Source organism: Balaenoptera physalus, assembly GCF_965194825.1.
Source record: "Balaenoptera physalus genome assembly, chromosome: 4".
Taxonomy (NCBI): Eukaryota; Metazoa; Chordata; class Mammalia; order Artiodactyla; family Balaenopteridae; genus Balaenoptera; species Balaenoptera physalus.
The window spans coordinates 68,380,286-68,399,862 of NC_138891.1; the positions used below are offsets into that span (position 1 = coordinate 68,380,286).

A 19,577-nucleotide genomic window follows, 5' to 3' on the forward strand; every position below is an offset into this window, starting at 1 on the left:
GTCTTTGATTGGTTACATAACATTGCAACTCCTATTTTGCTGGTTGACTCAATCTGTTGCTTTCTCAGCTTATAGTCTGATGAAACAAGTGGCTGTATTGGACAGGCTCACACGGCAAGGAATTGAGGGCATCCTCCAGCCAACAGTCAACCAGAAACTGAGAACCACAGTCCAATAGCCTTCAGGAACCGAATTCTGTCATCTGAGCTTGGAAGAAGATAGTTTCCCAGATTTAGAAGAGACGTCAGCCCTGATCAACACTTGATGGAACCTTGTGACAGACCCTGAAGCAATGGGCCCAGCTAAGCTACCCCCATAGTCCTGACCCACAGAAACTGTGAGATAGTAAGTGTATGTTATTGTAAGCTGCTACCTTTGTGCTAAATTTTTTCACAGCATGGAATGGACCTCTTAACAAAAAACACAGTTTGTTTGGGAAATGCTGCTCTAATCTATATAGTTAAGATCCATAGCCACATTGAGACTGTCCCTCAAATATTCAAAAGTGAATGGCACATTCCATTTCCATTCAGAAACATAGAGAGAGACGTTCCTTCAACATGAAAGACAAGATACTTGTACGTTCACTGGAAAGAATTTTCTAGTATAAAATTCGAATAGAAATGGAAGACAGATCAAGGGTTTAGTGGACTAAGTTGGTTTGTACTTTGCCATGTTTTTCTCATTTTCTATATTGAGAGTGTATCACTTTAAATATATTTAGTGTACTTTCAAAACATGACTTCAAAAGTTATCTTAGAACATTCAGAAAAATGCTTACCATGCTTAAGCTCTGTATAAGTATTTTCCATTATTATGATGATCATTTTTGAATTGTTAAAATATGCCTGGTATATTGTGTTAAGTTTGAATGAGATATCGTAATAAGCATATGGCATAATGGATTATATTTAAAAGAGAGCTACTGGGATATTGACAATTTCCCCAACCATGGCATAAGCAATATACAAGGATCAGGTGAAGGGACAGAGTGCAACACAGAGTCTAAAATACCTAAATTCCAACAGGTTTGGGCAGAATCTATACTAGACATCTGCCTTTCATGTAGCTCGCACAACCACCACTAAGCACAGAGTTTCATACAGAGGTTTCCCACATATCCATTTAACAAAAAACAGGCAACTACCTACCCACTAACCAAAAGGAAAACAAAAATATAAAAGGAAAAATAAATCCTGCCATTCAAAAATGCAAGTCTACCAGCCTATAAATGACTAGTAGCACAACAGACAGAGAAAAACATTAAAATAAAAATAGAAATGTAGTCCAATAAGTTGTGGTTCCTGAGATCTGATTTGATGGCTTCAGCCAACTCTTAACCACAGCCTAAGGAGATTTAGTTAAACAACTGAATTCTTCTCTCATTCATAAAGTATGTGCCTGGCTCTGACTCTCCATTTGTAATAAAGAGGAATCTTATAGGAAAATGCTCTTTTGTGTTCACTGCCTATGGCTCGGGGCAAGAAGATATATTTTACCATAAATATGACAAGGTCATACAAGTTACGACGGGAGTGTGCTAACAAGACCTTATATGAGCACCGCCCTTTACAGTTTACAAAAGACTTTCATATTCATCCTCTCCAAAGAGCTGCTATCCTTCTGTTACAGGTGAGGATGATAAGGATCAGAGAGAGTGAGTCTCTAGTTACCTATCACTCTGGAGAACATCAGACTAAGATAGGCTTCCTGACTCCAAGTTCAAAGTGATTTCTACTATACCCCCGCTGACTCTGGGATTATTATCGAGCAGGGCTTTTGGAAAACTGGTGGTTGAAAGAAGAATGGATAAGTGACAGATGTTTTTAATAAGATGACAAGCATATTCCAAGGACTGGAGTCACTCTGCGGTGCAGTAGCCCTGAGTCACTCCCATCTTAATGCGCGGGAGACATACAGTATGAATACTACTAAATATTGTTAGGTAACCAGAGTAGATGACAATCTCCTTGTGGAAGATGAGAAAAGCTGAAATATATTCTAATCTGGAAGCACGCATCCTTTCTTGCCTCCCTGACATCTGCTTTCAGCCAGACTAAGATGTTGAAAGTGTTTTCTCATTGGGAACTTTGCCTCTGTCTACCACTGTTCTTAATTTAGACCATATTTTGATTTCTAGTGACTGCACAGAAGGCCTTCCAGTAGGTTCCCAGGGAACATCCTATGATTCATTAGCCCATTCAATGGCAGAAATGATAGAATTTGGCAACCCAGTCAATCATGACCTTTCTCCATCCTGTGTAGTTTTCTGTTCTACTCTTCCCATTAGCCTTCTTAGTCAGTTGCTGGACATCAGATCCCCTGGTAGCCCGAAAAAATATGCTTTGAAATTTGGCAACTGTCCTGGAGCTTCCCAAACGTTTACAGCAAAGTGCCGGCTTACTGGCATGTACTTCCTGGGTGATTTCTCAGCTTAAAAAGCAACGTGAACTCTGGCTGACCATGAAGCTCTCTGGCACTCATAAAATAGCTTGGGCTTTGTGACTACAAACTGAGGTCCAGGTCAGATTAGATGAGCGTATTATCCTGTTTACTGCCTCAAACTGACTTGGAAGCTGAGGAAGGAAAGGGCTGGGAAATGTGAGAGCTACAGAGAGCCAGAAGTTTTCAAATCAGCTAGAGGAATGTGCTGACATCTCTCTTGTTGGGGAAAGGGGGACTGTACTTATTCTCAATGCAGGTTTTTGAAAAACCTCTTCTTATCTTGCAATTATTTAATCAATAGGGGATACATTTCAGATATCTAGACACTTCTATGTTCCATCATCAGGTGAAGAACAGAAAATGGGATTTGGATTCAAAAGCCTGCTTAACCTATTACAAGCTCTGAGGCTTTGGATAGGTCACTAAATCTCTGTGAGCCTCAGTTTTCTTGCCTGTGAAGTGGGGGACACTTGTCTCACAGGAGATGCTGCCAGTATTAAAATGAACTGTGTATAAATTTGCTGGGAAAATTGTAAAACATATAGAAGTAATAATAATTGTTAAGGATTACTACTGTTGTTAGTACTACACTTGGTAATAAGTTATGATTACAACAATGTTTGGCTCTATTTAAAACCTACGCTTGGCAACACTCCACCTATGGCTCCAGTCATTTTGAGGTTATGTAAACAGGCATCTAATATCCTGCTGTCTCCATCTCTGAGCCTTTTGTGTCCTTTGTTTCATCCACTTGAATGGCTCCCTCTACACTTCTGTCAATCTAATCTAAATTCTACTGATTTCTCAAAGCCCTGATCAGATATGTGCCTCAAGGATCTTAGGTTAACTAATATCCCGTGTGACCTGTCTCTTCAAGTTCCCCCGATACACAGTCTATTCCATGCTCTCTAGCACTCCCCTCCAATGTGAGAGAAGTAAGCCAGGTAACCTCTCCAAGCCTCAGGTACTCAACTGAGGACGGCAATGATCATATAGTCCCTGCCTAGCTCACAGGACTCCTGTGAGTGAATTTGGTAGCACTTTTGTTGAAAACCAAAGGTAGTGATATACGCACCTGAGACATACTTGTTTTTGAGACTTGCTTTCAGAATTTTATGAACTGGAGTAGTTTAGTCCTATTCTTTATTTTTCAGTGAAAATGGGTTCTGCCCTGATCCGGGTAAGAACTGGCCAAGTCCCAGCCTCCCCTTCCCCTCCTTCTAAGAGTAAAAGTGCAACAATACTTACCCTCTCTTAGGTCTCGGTCTATCTTGGGTGATGACTTTTTCCGCGTTGATAATCCATGAACTTCTGTCCCCTCCACATTCACTCCTGAAGGGACCCTGCCCATTCAAAAAAAAAAGTTGAAATAGCAATATCCCATTGACTAAAAATGTTCAAAGGCAAAGGATACCTTACTCAGGTAGTCTATGACTTCATATTGTATATTTTTGTGGTTCAAAAGTCCACATCTTTCAAGATCAAATTAGATGCTATTGCCTCCATGAAGCTCTTCTCTATTTTTCCCAATGAGTGTGCTCTATTTCACTTCTCTAAATCTTCTCAGCAACCTTTATTACAGTTCATTGTATCCATAATGTAAACCCCTTGAGATTAGACTTTGAGTACCAACAGAGCATGAAACAATGATCACGTGCATGTTTACAATGCTCAGAGTGTTGTATTATATGTCTTGAATATAGAGCACATCACTGAAAGATGGTTGAATTGAAATAAATCATGTCCGACTGTAGTGGTTCTCGACTATTCCAAGATAGAAGACATGAGTTTGTGTCAAACTTTGTGAACACACACAATAGCATGATGCCCTTTCAATATATACAAATTGAGCAAATCCAAATATGCATATACATTCTTGGATCTCTTGCAATAATTTGAGGTCACCCAGGGGTTGAGCCCTTGAAGCTCAGTGAAAGACCACAAGATTTTGAATAAGAAGGTCTGGATCTGCCAGTCCTTCATGGTGAGACACTGAGTCCTTTGCCTTGTCAGGGCCTCAGTTTCTGATTTTGATAATAACCTGGACTTCAAGATCTTGTGGACTAAGAATGCCGCCTGCCATATCAGTAAACAAAGGATGTTGCGGCCATCAGCCACTACAGCCTCCCCTGATGGTGAGCCCTGAAGGAACTGAGGATGGAAACAGGATACCCACCATCAAGCAGTCAGGCACCACAGCCTCCCCCCAACGGTGCACTCTGAGGGGACTCAGGATGGGAAAACACAGGACACTGGCCCCGGAGAGCTGAGGTGCATATCAAAGGAATGATTTCAATGAGCCCAGGCTCTTGAATCCTCCCATACATAGAAAAGCAAAAACCCTAAGTTAACTAGGGATGTCTGGTTTTCTTTAATTAACAGTAATCTTTTGCTATTCTGACTGTCTGCTTTTTGTTACAAAACTCCTATACATCCTGGCTCCTCCCTTAACTCTTGGGAGCAGTCCCTCAGAGCCATCTGAGAGGCTGTCTCCTGGGCTTGAAGTCCTCAGAAAATCCACTGAATAAAACATAACTCTCAATTTTACAGTGCATTTTTTTCTTCAGTTGACAATCAATCTCAAACGTGTAACTCCAAAATTCTATGACTCCTTGAAATGCTCAGAACATGTAAACTGACTTTTGACATCTATCATTTTAAAAACTGAGTTTTCTTCATTTCTGATTGAGTTCATGACACTTAATATTTTAGCTTGCTGTAAAACTTTCCGAGCTTGATGCTTTCAAATAAATACAGTAAGAAAATTTAGCATGAAAAAGATAATTTAATTGTTTTTTTCCTATTAAAAAATCAAAAACAGCATCCAACTTTCTCTGATTTAGAGTCACAGAACATTTAGCCATTAGAGATCACCTGATTCAACCCCTTGATGTGAGGAAAAGCATGAGACCCAGAGAGGAAGATAAATTATTTAAGGTGCCTTGGAAATAAGAGGAAGAGCTGGGACCAGAATGCAGAACTCCTAATTCCCAGTTCAGAGCTCTTCTAGTTATATCCTTTTGCCTATTTCATAGAGCCCAAGTTCTTTATAATAAATATGATTCTAAGTATTTCTTCTCATTACAAATAAACATTCTAAATGGAGAACTTACTGATTCTCATCCTGTCGTCCTCCATATTGAATCCAATAATTCTGTTTTAAATAATAAAAAAAAAAAAACTCAGTAGTTTTGTCACTAAAATTCCATGTACAGAAATAAGATAAAACACTCAAAAGACCTAAAATATTAGAAAACTTGCATATTATGTAAAGCTATAATATAGTATTTATTTTTAAATTTTAATAAAAAGGAAGGCTAAGGTTGGTGCAATTTTGGCTAAGACAAAATGGATTAAAAAAATAGCATGGAATTAGCTTGGGCATCCATCCTTTTGTCCAAGAAAGTGATTTAGAATTTGGTAGCAAGAGACACTTAGAAGATAATTAAGTATAACTCCTTTCACTTTTATAAATAAAACAAATAAACAAAAAGTCCAGTCTGGTTAATCATCTGTATAGGATCATAAAGTAAGTGATTTTTTTCTCCTAGGGTCATTTGGGATAACATAACTTTCAAAAATAGTAAGACCGGATATAAACATATTAGAAATGTTACACTAGAAATGTACATTAAAATTATCCTAATTTTAAAAATGTGTCAATAAAAACATAACATAACTAAGAAAGAGATGAAAAATGTGTTACAAGTAGGATATATTATAAACAGTGCTTTTTATATTAACTATTAACATGTACAGTATATAAAGAACTTATATAGCAACGAACAGATAAATGCATAAAATACATGTCCAGGTAAATCAAATGAGAGGACAAATAATTAATAATAATTTGTGAAAAGCTGATTTTTGCTGGTAATAATAATTTGTGAGAAGTTGATTTTTGCTGGTAATCAAAGGAATACAAATTAAAACAACAGTGGTGCACCATTTTGTACATAATATATTAGGCATATGAATGAGTTTAAGATGTTACTTCTCATTGCTAAGACGTTCATGGTAAAACAATAAACTTTTATGAACTGTTAGGAATAATGAAGGTACCAGAAAACTCTCCTAGAAAAAAAATTTCAAAAATTTTAAACCTTCTCATACCCTTTGATGGCAGAGTTAACCCACTTCTGGAAATTTATCCTATAGATATAGTTCAGTAGAAAGAAAAATGCTTAATGCATTCATTTCGGCACAAAAGAACAAAAACAAATAAAACAAATGTTCAACAGCAGGAAAAGGATTAACTTATTTATTGTACATCAACTATAGATGTAGCTAAAAATAATTTTGAAAGCTGTAAAGATATAGAAATTGCTTACGCTATCCCAAATAAAAATCAATCAATAAAAATAGAAATCTACATATACTGTGGTACTACTTCTACAAAAGGGATGTCTTCATATGAAGAATGTTTAAAAGACAACATGGGGGACTTCCCTGGTGACACAGTGGTTAAGAATCCACCTGCCAACTAAAAGCTGGTTCTTTGAGAAGATAAACAAAATTGATAAACCACTAGCCAGACTCATCAAGAAAAAAAGGGAGAAGACTCAAACCAACAGAATTAGAAATGAAAAAGGAGAAGTAACAACTGACACTGCAGAAATACAAAGGATCATGAGAGATTACTACAAGCAACTATATACCAATAAAATGGACAACCTGGAAGAAAAGGACATATTCTTAGAAAAGCACAATGTTCCGAGACTGAACCAGGAAGAAATAGAAAATATAAACAGACCAATCACAAACACTGAAATTGAAACTGTGATTAAAAATCTTCCAACAAACAAAAGCCCAGGACCAGATGGCTTCACAGGCAAATTCTATCAAACATTTAGAGAAGAGCTAACACCTATCCTTCTCAAACTCTTCCAAAATATAGCAGAGGGAGGAGTACTCCTAAACTCATTCTATGAGGCCACCACCACCCTGATACCAAAACCAGACAAAGATGTCACAAAAAAAGAAAATTACAGGCCAATATCACTGATGAACATAGATGCAAAAATCCTCAACAAAATACTAGCAAACAGAATCCAACACCACATTAAAAGGATCATACACCATGATCAAGTGGGGTTTATCCCAGGAATGCAAGGATTCTTCAATATACATAAATCGATCAATGTGATACACCATATTAACAAATTGAAAGATAAAAACCATATGATAATCTCAATAGATGCAGAAAAAGCTTTTGACAAAATTCAACACCCATTTGTGATAAAAACCCTCCAGAAAGTAGGCATAGAGGGAATTTACCTCAACATAATAAAGGCCATATATGACAGACTCACAGCCAACATCTTTCTCAATGGTGAAAAACTGAAACCATTTCCACTAAGATCAGGAACAAGACAAGGTTGCCCACTCTCACCACTATTATTCAACATAGTTTTGGAAGTTTCAGCCACAGCAATCAGAGAAGAAAAAGAAATAAAAGGAATACAAATTGGAAAAGAACAAGTAAAACTGTCACTGCCTGCAGATGACATGATACTATACATAGAGAATACTAAAGATGCTACCAGAAAACTACTAGAGCTAAACAATGAATTTGGTAAAGTAGCAGGATACAAAATTAATGCACAGAAATCTCTTTCATTCCTCTACACTAATGATGAAAAATCTGAAAGAGAAAGTAAGGAACCACCCTGCCTTACCATTGCAACAAAAAGAATAAAATACCTAGGAATAAACCTACCTTAGGAGATAAAAGACCTGTATGCAGAAAACTATAAGACACTGTTGAAAGAAATTAAAGATGATACAAACAGATGGAGAGATATACCATGTTCTTGGATTGGAAGAATCAACATTGTGAAAATGACTATACTATCCAAAGCAATCTACAGATTCAATGCAATCCCTGTCAAACTACTAATGGCATTTTTCACAGAACTAGAACAAAATATTTCACAATTTGTATGGAAACACAAAAGACCCCGAATAGCCAAAGCAACCTTGAGAAAGAAAAATGGAGCTGGAGGAATCAGGCTCCCTGACTTCAGACTATATATACTACAAAGCTACAGTAATCAAGCCAGTATGGTACTGGCACAAAAACAGAAATATAGATCAATGGAACAGGATAGAAAGCCCAGAGATAAACCCACGCACATATGGTCACCTTATCTTTGATAAAGGAGGCAAAAATAAACAATGGAGAAAAGACAGCCTCTTCAATAAGTGGTGCTGGGAAAACTGGACAGCTACATGTAAAAGAATGAAATTAGAAAACTTCCTAACACCATACACAAAAATAAACTCAAAATGGATTAAAGACCTAAATGTAAGGCCAGATACTATAAAACTCTTTGAGGAAAACATAAGCAGAACACTCTTGATATCAATCACAGCAAGATCCTTTTTGACCCACCTCCTAGAGAAATGGAAATAAAAACAAAAATAAAAAAATGGGACCTAATGAAATGTCAAAGCTTTTGCACAGCAAAGGAAACCATAAACAAGATGAAAACACAACCCTCAGAATGGGAGAAAATATTTGCAAATGAAGCAACTGACAAAGGATTAATCTCCAAAATATACAAGCAGCTCAAGCAGCTCAATATCATAAAAACAAACAACCCAATCCAAAAATGGGCAGAAGACCTAAATAGAAATTTCTCCAAAGAAGATGTACAGATTGCCAACAAACACATGAAAGGATGCTCAACATCACTAATCATTAGAGAAATGCAAATCAAAACTCCAATGAGGTATCACCTCACACTGGTCAGAATGGCCATCATCAAAAAGTCTACAAGCAATAAATGCTGGACAGAGTGTGGAGAAAAGGGTATCCTCTTGCACTGTTGGTGGGAATTAAATTGCTAGAGCCACTATGGGGAACAGTATGGAGATGCCTTAAAAAACTAAAAATAGAACTACCATATGACCCAGCAATCCCATTACTGGTCATATACCCTAAGAAAACCATAATTCAAAAAGAGACATGTACCACAATGTTCATTGCAGCACTATTTACAATAGCCAGGACATGGAAGCAACCTAAGTGTCCATTGACAGATGAATGGATAAAGAAGATGTGGCACAAATATACAGTAGAATATTACTCAGCCATAAAAAGAAACAAAACTGAGTTATTTGTAGTGAGGTGGATGGACTTAGAGTCTGTCTGTCATACAGAGTGAAGTAAGTCAGAAAGAGAAAAACAAATACTGTATGCCTAAACATAGATATGGAATCTAAAAAAAAAAAAAGAAATGGTTCTGAAGAACTTAGGGGCAGGACAGGAATAAAGACACAGACGTAGAGAATGGACTTGAGGACACAAGGAGGGGGAAGGGTAAGCTGGGACGAAGTGAGAGAGTGGCATGGATATATATACACTACCAAATGTAAAACAGATAGCTAGTGGGAAGCACCTGCATAGCACAGGGAGATCAGCTGGGTGCTTTGTGACCACCTAGAGGGGTGGGATAGGGAGGTTGGGAAAAAGATGCAAGAGGGAGGAGATATGGGGATACATGTATATGTATAGCTGATTCACTTTGTTATACAGCAGAAACTAACACACCATTGTAAAGCAATTATACTCCAATAAAGATGTTAAAAAAAAAAAAAGAATCCACCTGCCAGTGCAGGGGACATGGGTTTGATCCCTGGGCCAGGAAGATCCCACATGCTGCAGAGCACCTAAGCCCGTGTGCCACAACTACTGAGCCTGCACTCTAGAGCCCATAAGTCACAACTACTGAGCCCACATGCCACAACTACTGAGCCCACGCTCTGCAGCTACTGAAACCCACATGCTCTAGGGCTCGTGTGTCGCAACAACTGAGCCTGTGTGCTGTAACTACTGAAGCCCGTGTGCCTACAGCCCATGTTCCACAACAAGAGAAGCCACCTCAATGAGAAGCATGCGCACCGCAACGAAGAAGAGCCCCCGCTCGCCACAACTAGAGAAAGCCAGAAAGCCTGTGCAGAGCAAGGAAGATCCAACGCAGCCCCAAAAAATTAGAAAAAAAAAGACAACATGGACACGTGGAAAAAAGTAGTCAGCATGATGATAGGTAGCACGATTGTGACTGATTCTGTTCTTTTGAAGTCTTTTTATTGTTTAAAATGTTTAAGAGAAATGTTTAAAAGAAAATACAAAATGTTGTATACAGAAATTAGGAAATAAAACAATCCTGAGGCAAACATATCATATTCAAACCATTTCTTTCCTATCCAAGTATATTTGCTTTTGACTTTAGCTCTCAGTGACATGGAAATCTGTTAAAGTCTTTTACAGTTCGTCACATATACAGGGTAAACAGCCCCTCCCTCCGGTGTTTGTTTACAAAAGGCAGGGGATTATAATCTTCAACAAAAGGGGCTGGGGAATACAATCATAAATAAGAAGTCCACCGAATAGTTCCTTTAAAGACCTTTTCCTCTCTCCTCTTTGCTCTTACCGGCTCAGTGTATGAAAATCCCAGACCCTCTGCAGCTGATTTTATTAGTTCTGATTCCAGTTTATGATGCTTCACAAACATCGCCAAATCCTAAAGAAAAAAAAAAAAAGAAAATGTATATTTAAATAACAGTTAAAAGGTATGATTAATGTTCAATTGGAAATAATTTTCTTTAGATAGTAACAAATGAGCTCAAAAAATATTCACAGCTGCAAAAAATGTCTCTATCTCTGTAGATTTTCACAAGCTAGCACATAGGCAAAAAGCACGCTTTTAGCATTACTAATTAAAGTTGCAAAGAACTGAGTCCTAGAACCTTTACTAAATTGTTAGCTATCTTTAAGAGGAGTGTTATATTTTTACCAACTCTCCCCAGAGCACTGAGCAGAATAATGAGTTTCTTCTCAGAACATGGGTCTCACCTCTCTGGCCTGGATAGATGCTGGGTCAGTGCTGTCGTCCAACAGACTCTCATAGTAATCCACATTGTCTCTGACATCCTCGTCATCCGGATGGAGTAGAAGATAGGCCTTGGCACACTCCAAGGCTTTCACATATTCGCCAACTGAAAAACCCAGGAGTTGCGGCATTAGAGTCAGCCTAGGTTGGTCTACAAAATTTTTAAAAGATACGTCAACATGTCCATGAGTGTCAGCATGAAATGATCAGTAAGAGGGAAGATGCTACCTACTGTATAGCACAGGGAACCCTACTCAATACTCTGTAATAACCAATATGGGGAAAGAATCTGAAAAAGAATGGATATATATATATGTATAACTGAATCACTTTGCTTTACACCTGAAACTAACACAACATTGTCAATCAACTCTACTACAATATAAAATAAAAATTATAAGAAAAGAGGGAAGATGCCGTGAGGCTGAGTAGAAGCAGCAGAAATAGTTGCAGATGAAAGGAAGGACAGGATTTCAGGTATTCCAAAGGTACTAACTTCCGTCTGCTATGCTGCTAGATGTCTTCAACAAATTATCAAAGCCTCCATCTGAAGATATTTGCTGGCAACTTACATTATTTAATACAGAGTAGAATTTTTGAAGTTAATTCTGATTTTGTACTGAATTTGAAAACATGATATCTAAGACCAATTTCAGCAATCCAAATTCTATTAATTGCTTTTAAACATAAGATGCTCACTCTTTCTTTCTCAACGAGATAAATGGAAATTAAACCTTTATTGAGATATCAATTTTCACATAATGATTTGGGAATATTTAAAATTTGAAAATATATTCTGTTGCTGTGCAATGAAAAGTGTACTCCGTGTGGAGAAAAAATCGGCAACATCTGTCAAAATTACAAACAAATAAACCATTTGATGCAGCAAATGTACTTCTAGAAATTTATCCTATAGATATTTACATGCAAATGTAAATGACATACAGGAAATATTATTCATTTGATCATTGATTGTAATAGTAAAATATTACAAACAACACAATGCTCATCAGTAAGGAGACACATTAAATAAATTATAGTATGGTGATACCTAGATATAAAGAAAAATTAATGAGGAAGATCTTTATGTACTGAAACAACTAGATTGAACCATATAAAACTGCCAGAATTTGACCATTTTTGACCAAGCAAAAGGGAATTTCATAGGTCCAACATACTAAAAAAAATCTGATATGTATCGTTAAGGGAGGAAAACAATGTGAGAAAGAGTGTAAATAATGTGCTATCTTCTATGTGTAAGAGGATAAAATAATTCAGACACAGTGTGTGTGTTGTGTGTGTGTGTGTGTGTGTTGTTTCTGTATAAAATTTTGGAAGGGTAAATAAGAAACTGTGGATTTTAGGGCATGAAATTGGGTTGTGGAGAAAAGAAAGAGAGAGCGGTTTTTAAATATTTAGTCTTTAAACCTGTGAGTATATTATCTTTTCAAATTAAGTTGAAAAATTAAATTTAAAAATCACATAAAATATCAATCTAGTATAACTTTCAGGGCATTGTCACAACATTTGCCCACTTGTGGTTTCACCTTCTGCTCTTGTTCTGAGCTGTAGTGATGTGAGGTGAGAGAGAAAATGCATACACCCCCACAGCTTGATTACAACTGAGGAAGGCAGAGAACTAACCCACAAAAATTCGATGTCTGTTGTGATGAGCCACACCCCTTCCCCCCAAAGGTTTTCACAGATAATCCACGCTTTACCTCGATAGTAGGCAAACTGTAGGTAGTCATAATGTAGGGGAAGAAAGTTCTCGATTGGTGAGAGGCGGCCAGGGCGGGTGGCAAGTTCCCTCACGCACTCATGCTGACAAACCAGCACCTGCACATAGTGATCTGAAAAACAAGAGCCAAGAAGTGGTTTCCTCTCATCTGCTCAATGTCCAGACTTCAAAGTGAGAACCACGGTTACACAGGGCATCTCACCTCACCATACACTCTTAGAGAGATATCATTATTATCCTCACTCATGACCAGAAATCCTTTTCACAAAGAAAGTAAGTGACTCGCCAAGGCTTCCTAACCAGTGATCAATAGATTAATTACTCGTAGATTTCAAATGTATAGCACTCTTTCCTTCCGTGTATTCTTTTTCTACATCTCCTGAAAGTGACATAGGCCATCTCATCCCACCCATGCCCAGCTGAGTAGATTACTTTCTTATTTAACAACTTGGGGGTCTCATTTTGGACTTTAGATGGCCTGAAGTGTCCTGGAGTCAAGATGGGAAGTTCAGATCCCAGTTATGTTAAGGACCGGTTGAGAGAAAGAAACTGCCATGTACGTGGGGAGTTCACGCAGAGAAGTGAAGCCACAATGCTCTTTTTCCTTGCTAACATTTTGAAACCACTTTTACTAAAGGGGAAATAAAAACAACATTCCTTTACATCTATTGATCAGGAACCTATTCTACCCAGTTACAAATTAGTCTATCACCTGGGCATTATAAATCCTAATACTGTAGGGACTGGTAAAATAGGAGAAGGATGAAAGCTAAAGAATTTGAAGAAGCATTTTGCCTCTTTTTCTTTGTTCCCTTTTCTTTGTTCCCATTCTTCTCACTTGCAAACAGGCGAGGATCCTGAAGTGCAGGGGTTTTCATGCTCCTTTTAGCTCTGGGTTCTATCTCATACAAGCATAAGCTGAGGAAACACAAGTGGCTAATGTCCAAGAAAGAAAACCCTTCTTACATTTTGCCCTGACTCTGATTTTTACAATGAAGATAGAGGCAGTCTTTTCCATTAAGAGAACAGTCCATTCATGCTTGTGCAGAGCAAGTTCTCTTGAGAATAATGATAAAACCACCCGACTTCATGTCTGTACAGTCTAATCCACAACTGCCTCCTTTCAAAAGGCTTTCTATTAGGCAGAGTTTGGCTTGTATCTAGATGACCTTGAAGAGGGACCCCCAAAACACAACAGAAAGGAAATATCTGTTTCCTGGTGTGTAGGGAAATGTGCTAGTTCTCTTAAAACCTGGCTAACTCAATCTAATATAGTACAGCTAATAGGATCACTATCATCCATTGGTTCTTAATTCCAGTTGGAAGACATGAGAAGAATGGGTTATGTTTACTTGATTAGCATGTTAGAAATAAATAGCTGGCTATTTTATTTCTTAAGAAAACAACAAACAACTCTCAAGCATTTCTCCTAGTTTCGCTGGCCATTTGCTTTCCTCTTTACCTTTTAATATGAACTCCTAATTCCAAACGACAAGCCAAAGGAAAAGGTGGGAAACACACCCAACAGGAATCCACAATCTGAATGGAAGTATTTTTCAAAGTAAAACATTAATAGCAGCAAAATAAGAGTGACAAAATGATATCCTTTAGGGCTTCAGTGAGCATGGCTGGTAATAAATAACTGCATTCAGAAGCCATTTGTAGTTTTCTCCAATTGGTAATGTTCTTCCAACTCTAAAAGTCAAAAATTCTGGCTTTCTAAATACATTCTGTATTTTAAAAGCCAGTTTTACTCCTAATCGAGAATAGTTTTGAACCAGGCAGGAATTTACATAGTTAGAGTAATGATATCCCTTTTTATTAGTTGTATTCCTTGCCTCCTTTCTATATCAAATGTTATTGTGAAATTATTATGTTTTAATATGTTTGAGATTCAAGACACTTGCATGGGAATGCTTTTAAAGATTTCCATCTCATAATAAATTGGATATGCTTCAAATTCCTGAGAAGACTTACCATATTCCTGTAACATATAATATTTGATTGAACTTGAGGGACTATGAATTTTTTATCACTTTTCTTTATTGGAAGCGGGGTGATGGTGGTGGTAGCTGTGTTAGTATTAGGAGCCTGAGTTAGGAGACTTCTATTCTTTTCCAGCAACCAACAGGCTGTGGTGACCTCAGAAAATTGATAAATGTTAATTTGTGGGAATTTGTCAGTCAATTCTCTTAAACCAGATCTAGGACATTTGCCAATGCTGTTCAGTGGCCATTGGTAGAGGTAGGTGTAGAAATGAATGTGGGAATGAAGGCAGGGCACCTATCCTTAAAAAAACTACAAGACAGTAAACTGTAATAAAGAAAAAGCCTGCCCATTCTGAAATAAAAGATTAAGTTAAATAAATATTCAGCAGTTGAAATGTGAAGCACACATAAAACTGACATTCAAATGAGCAGTGTTTACAAAAATGCAAGTAAATGGCTCTAATAGAGGCCCAGAAAAATAAAACCTTAGGGAAAAAAATCCCCAATAATGCTGTATCGATTTTAAGTGAATTGAGTTGAACTTGAGTAATTGAATGTGTAGCAAATAAGTCACTTGACAAATAATATATTTACAATAGCCAAGATATGGAAGCAGCCTAAGTGCCCATCAATAGATGAATGTATAAAGAAGATGTGATATATATGCACACACAATGGAATAGTACTCAGCCCTCAGCCATAAAAAAAGAATGAAATCTTGTTACTTGTGACAACATGGATGGACCTAGAAGGTATTATGCTAATAAGTCAGAAAGAGAAAGAAAAATACTATATGGTTTCACTTATATGTGCAATCTAAAAACAAAACAAAACAAAAGAGAGCAAATGAACAAACATAACAAAACAGAGACAGAGTTATAGATACAGAGAACAAATGGGCCAGAGGGGTAGGTGATAGGGGAGGAAAAAAATAGGTGAGGGAGCTTAAGACAAACAAACTTCCAGTTGCAAAATAAATAAGTCATGGGTATGAAATGTACAGTGTGAGGAATATAGTCAATAACTATGTAATATCTTTGTATGGTGACATATTGTAACTAGACTTATTGTGGTGATCAGTTTGAAATGTATAGAAATATACATTTCTAAAATGTAAAAAAAAAAAAGGCTAAAAGAAGGCACATTGATTTTCAGTTTACTTCTTAGTCTAAATTTTGATAGATATTTCCTAATTATCCTTCTAAAAAACCTCAACACAAACTTGCACAAGGCTCTTAGATAGCCTCATCCACCAGAGGGCAGACAGCAGAAGCAAGAAGAACTACAGTCCTGCAGCCTGTGGAAGAAAAACCACATTCACAGAAAGATAGACAAGATGAAAAGGCAGAGGGCTATGTACCAGATGAAGGAACAAGATAAAACCCCAGAAAAACAACTAAATGAAATGGAGATAGGCAACCTTCCAGAAAAACAATTCAGAATAATGATAGTGAAGATGATCCAGGACCTCGGAAAAACAATGGAGGCAAAGATAGAGTAGATGCAAGAAATGTTTAACAAAGACCTAGAAGAATTAAAGAACAAACAAACAGAGGTGAACAATACAATAACTGAAAAGAAAAATACACTAGAAGGAGTCAAAAGCAGAATAACTGAGGCAGAAGAACGGATAAGTGACCTGGAAGACAGAATAGTGGAATTCACTGAGGTGGAACAGACTAAAGAAAAACGAATGAAAAGAAATGAAGACAGCCTAAGAGACCTCCGGGACAACATTAAACGCAACAACATTCACATTATGGGGGTCCCAGAAGCAGAAGGGAGACAGAAAGGACCCGAGAAAATATTTGAAGAGATTATAGTCAAAAACTTCCCTAACATGGGAAAGGAAATAGCCACCCAAGGCCAGAAAGTGCAGAGAGTCCCATACAGGTTAAACCCAAGGAGAAACATGCCGAGACACATAGTAATCAAAGTGGCAAAAATTAAAGACAAAGAAAAATTTTTGAAAGCAGCAAGGGAAAAACGACAAATAACATACAAGGGAACTCCCATAAGGCTAACAGCTGATTTCTCAGCAGAAACTCTGCAAGCCAGAAGGGAGTGACATGACATATTTAAAGTGATGAAAGGGAAGAACCTACAACCAAGATTACTCTACCCAGCAAGGATCTCATTCATTTTCAATGGAGAAATCAGAAGCTTTACAGACAAGCAAAAGCTAAGAGAATTCAGCACCACCAAACCAGCTCTACAACAAATGCTAAAGGAACTTCTCTAAGTGGGAAACACAAGAGAAGAAAGGGACCTACAAAAACAAACCCAAAACAATTAAGAAAATGGTAAAAGGACATACATATCAATAATTACCCTAAACGTGAATGGATCAAGTGCTCCAACAAAAAGACACAGGCTCGCTGAATGGATACAAAAACAAACCCCATATATATGCTGTCTACAAGAGACCCACTTCAGACCTAGGGACACATACAGACTGAAAGTGAGAGGATGGAAAAAGATATTCCATGTGAATGGAAATCAAAAGAAAGCTGAAGTGGCAATACTCATATCAGATAAAATAGACTTTAAAATAAAGAATGTTACAAGAGACAAGGAAGGACACTACATAATGATCAAAGGATCAATCCAAGAAGAAGATATAACAATTATAAATATACATGCACCCAACATAGGAGCACCTCAATACATAAGGCAACTGCTAACAGCTATAAAAGAGGAAATTGACAGTAACACAATAATAGTGGGGGACTTTAAAACCTCACTTACACCAATGGACAGATCATCCAGACAGAAAATTAATAAGGAAACACAAGCTTTAAATGACAAAATAGACCAGATAGATTTAATTGATATTTATAGGACATTCCATCCAAAAACAGCAGATTCTTCTCAAGTGTGCACAGGACATTTACAGTATAGATCACATCTTGGGTCACAAATCAAGCCTCAGTAAATTTAAGAAAATTGAAATCATATTAAACATCTTTTCTGACCACAATGCTATGATATTAGAAATTAATTACAGGGGGAAAAAAAGTAAAAAACACAAACACTTGGAGGATAAACAATACGTTACTAAATAACCAAGAGATCACTGAAGAAATCAAAGAGGAAATCAAAAAATACCTAGAGACAAATGACAATGAAAACACGATGATCCAAAACCTATGGGACACAGCAAAAGCAGTTCTAAGAGGGAAGTTTATCACAATACAATCCTACCTCAAGAAACAACAAACATCTCAAATAAACAATCTAACCTTACACCTAAAGGAACTAGAGAAAGAAGAACAAACAAAACCCAAAGTTAGTAGAAGGAAAGAAATCATAAAGATCAGACCAGAGATAAATAAAATAGAAACAAAGAAAACAATAGCAAAGATCAATAAAACTAAAAGCTGGTTCTTTGAGAAGATAAACAAAATTGATAAACCACTAGCCAGACTCATCAAGAAAAGGAGGGAGAGAACTCAAATCAATAAAATTAGAAATGAAAAAGGAGAAGTTGCAACAGACACCGCAGAAATACAAAGCATCCTAAGAGACTACTACAAGCAACTCTATGTCAATAAAATGGACAACCTGGAAGAAATGGACAAATTCTTAGAAAGGTATAACCTTCCAAGACTGAACCAGGAAGAAATATAAAATATGAACTGACTAATCACAAGTAACGAAATTGAAACTGTGATCAAATATCTTCCAACAAACAAAAGTCCAGGACCAGAATTCTATCAAACATTTAGAGAAGAGCTAACACCCATCCTTCTCAAAGTCTTCCAAAAAATTGCAGAGGAAGGAGCACTCCCAATCACATTCTATGAGGCCACCATCACCCTGATACCAAAACCAGGCAAAGATACTACAAAAAAAGAAAATTAGAGACCAATATCACTGATGAATGTAGATGCAAAAACCTCAACAAAATACTATCAAACAGAATCCAACAGCACATTATAAGGATCAAACACCATGATCAAGTGGGATTTATCCCAGGGATGCAAGGATTCTTCAGTATATGCAAATCAATCAATGTGACACACCATATTAACAAATTGAAGAAGAAAAACCATATGATCATCTCAATAGATGCAGAAAAAGCTTTTGACAAAATTCAACACCCATTTATGATAAAAACTCTCCAGAATGTGGACATACAGGGAACCTACCTCAACATAATAAAGGCCATATATGACAAACCCACAGCAAACGTCATTCTCAATGGTGAAAAACTAAAAGCATTTCCTCTAAGATCAGGAACAAGACAAGGATGTCCACTCTCACCACTATTATTCAACATAGTTTTGGAAGTCCTAGCCATGGCAGTCAGAGAAGAAAAAGAAATAAAAGGAATACAAATTGGAAAAGAACAAGTAAAACTGTCACTGCCTGCAGATGACATGATACTATACATAGAGAATACTAAAGATGTGACCAGAAAACTAATAGAGCTAATCAATGAATTTGGCAACGTTGAAGGATACAAAATTAATGCACAGAAATCTCTTGCATTCCTATACACTA

The 19,577-nt window shown here is 37.0% G+C and overlaps 1 protein-coding gene across 1 annotated transcript in view; it reads right to left on the reverse strand.

Annotated features, from left to right (window-relative positions):
• The window catches only part of P3H2 (prolyl 3-hydroxylase 2), a 154,476-nt gene that overhangs the window by 16,192 nt on the left and 118,707 nt on the right, over positions 1–19,577 (reverse strand). The window contains exons 4-8 of the mRNA XM_082461472.1: positions 13,064–13,195; positions 11,306–11,448; positions 10,884–10,973; positions 5,559–5,599; positions 3,694–3,788 (exon numbers count right to left, since the gene is read on the reverse strand). Of these exons, the coding sequence (XP_082317598.1) occupies positions 3,694–3,788; positions 5,559–5,599; positions 10,884–10,973; positions 11,306–11,448; positions 13,064–13,195 (501 nt within the window). The remainder of the gene's footprint in view (positions 1–3,693; positions 3,789–5,558; positions 5,600–10,883; positions 10,974–11,305; positions 11,449–13,063; positions 13,196–19,577) is intronic.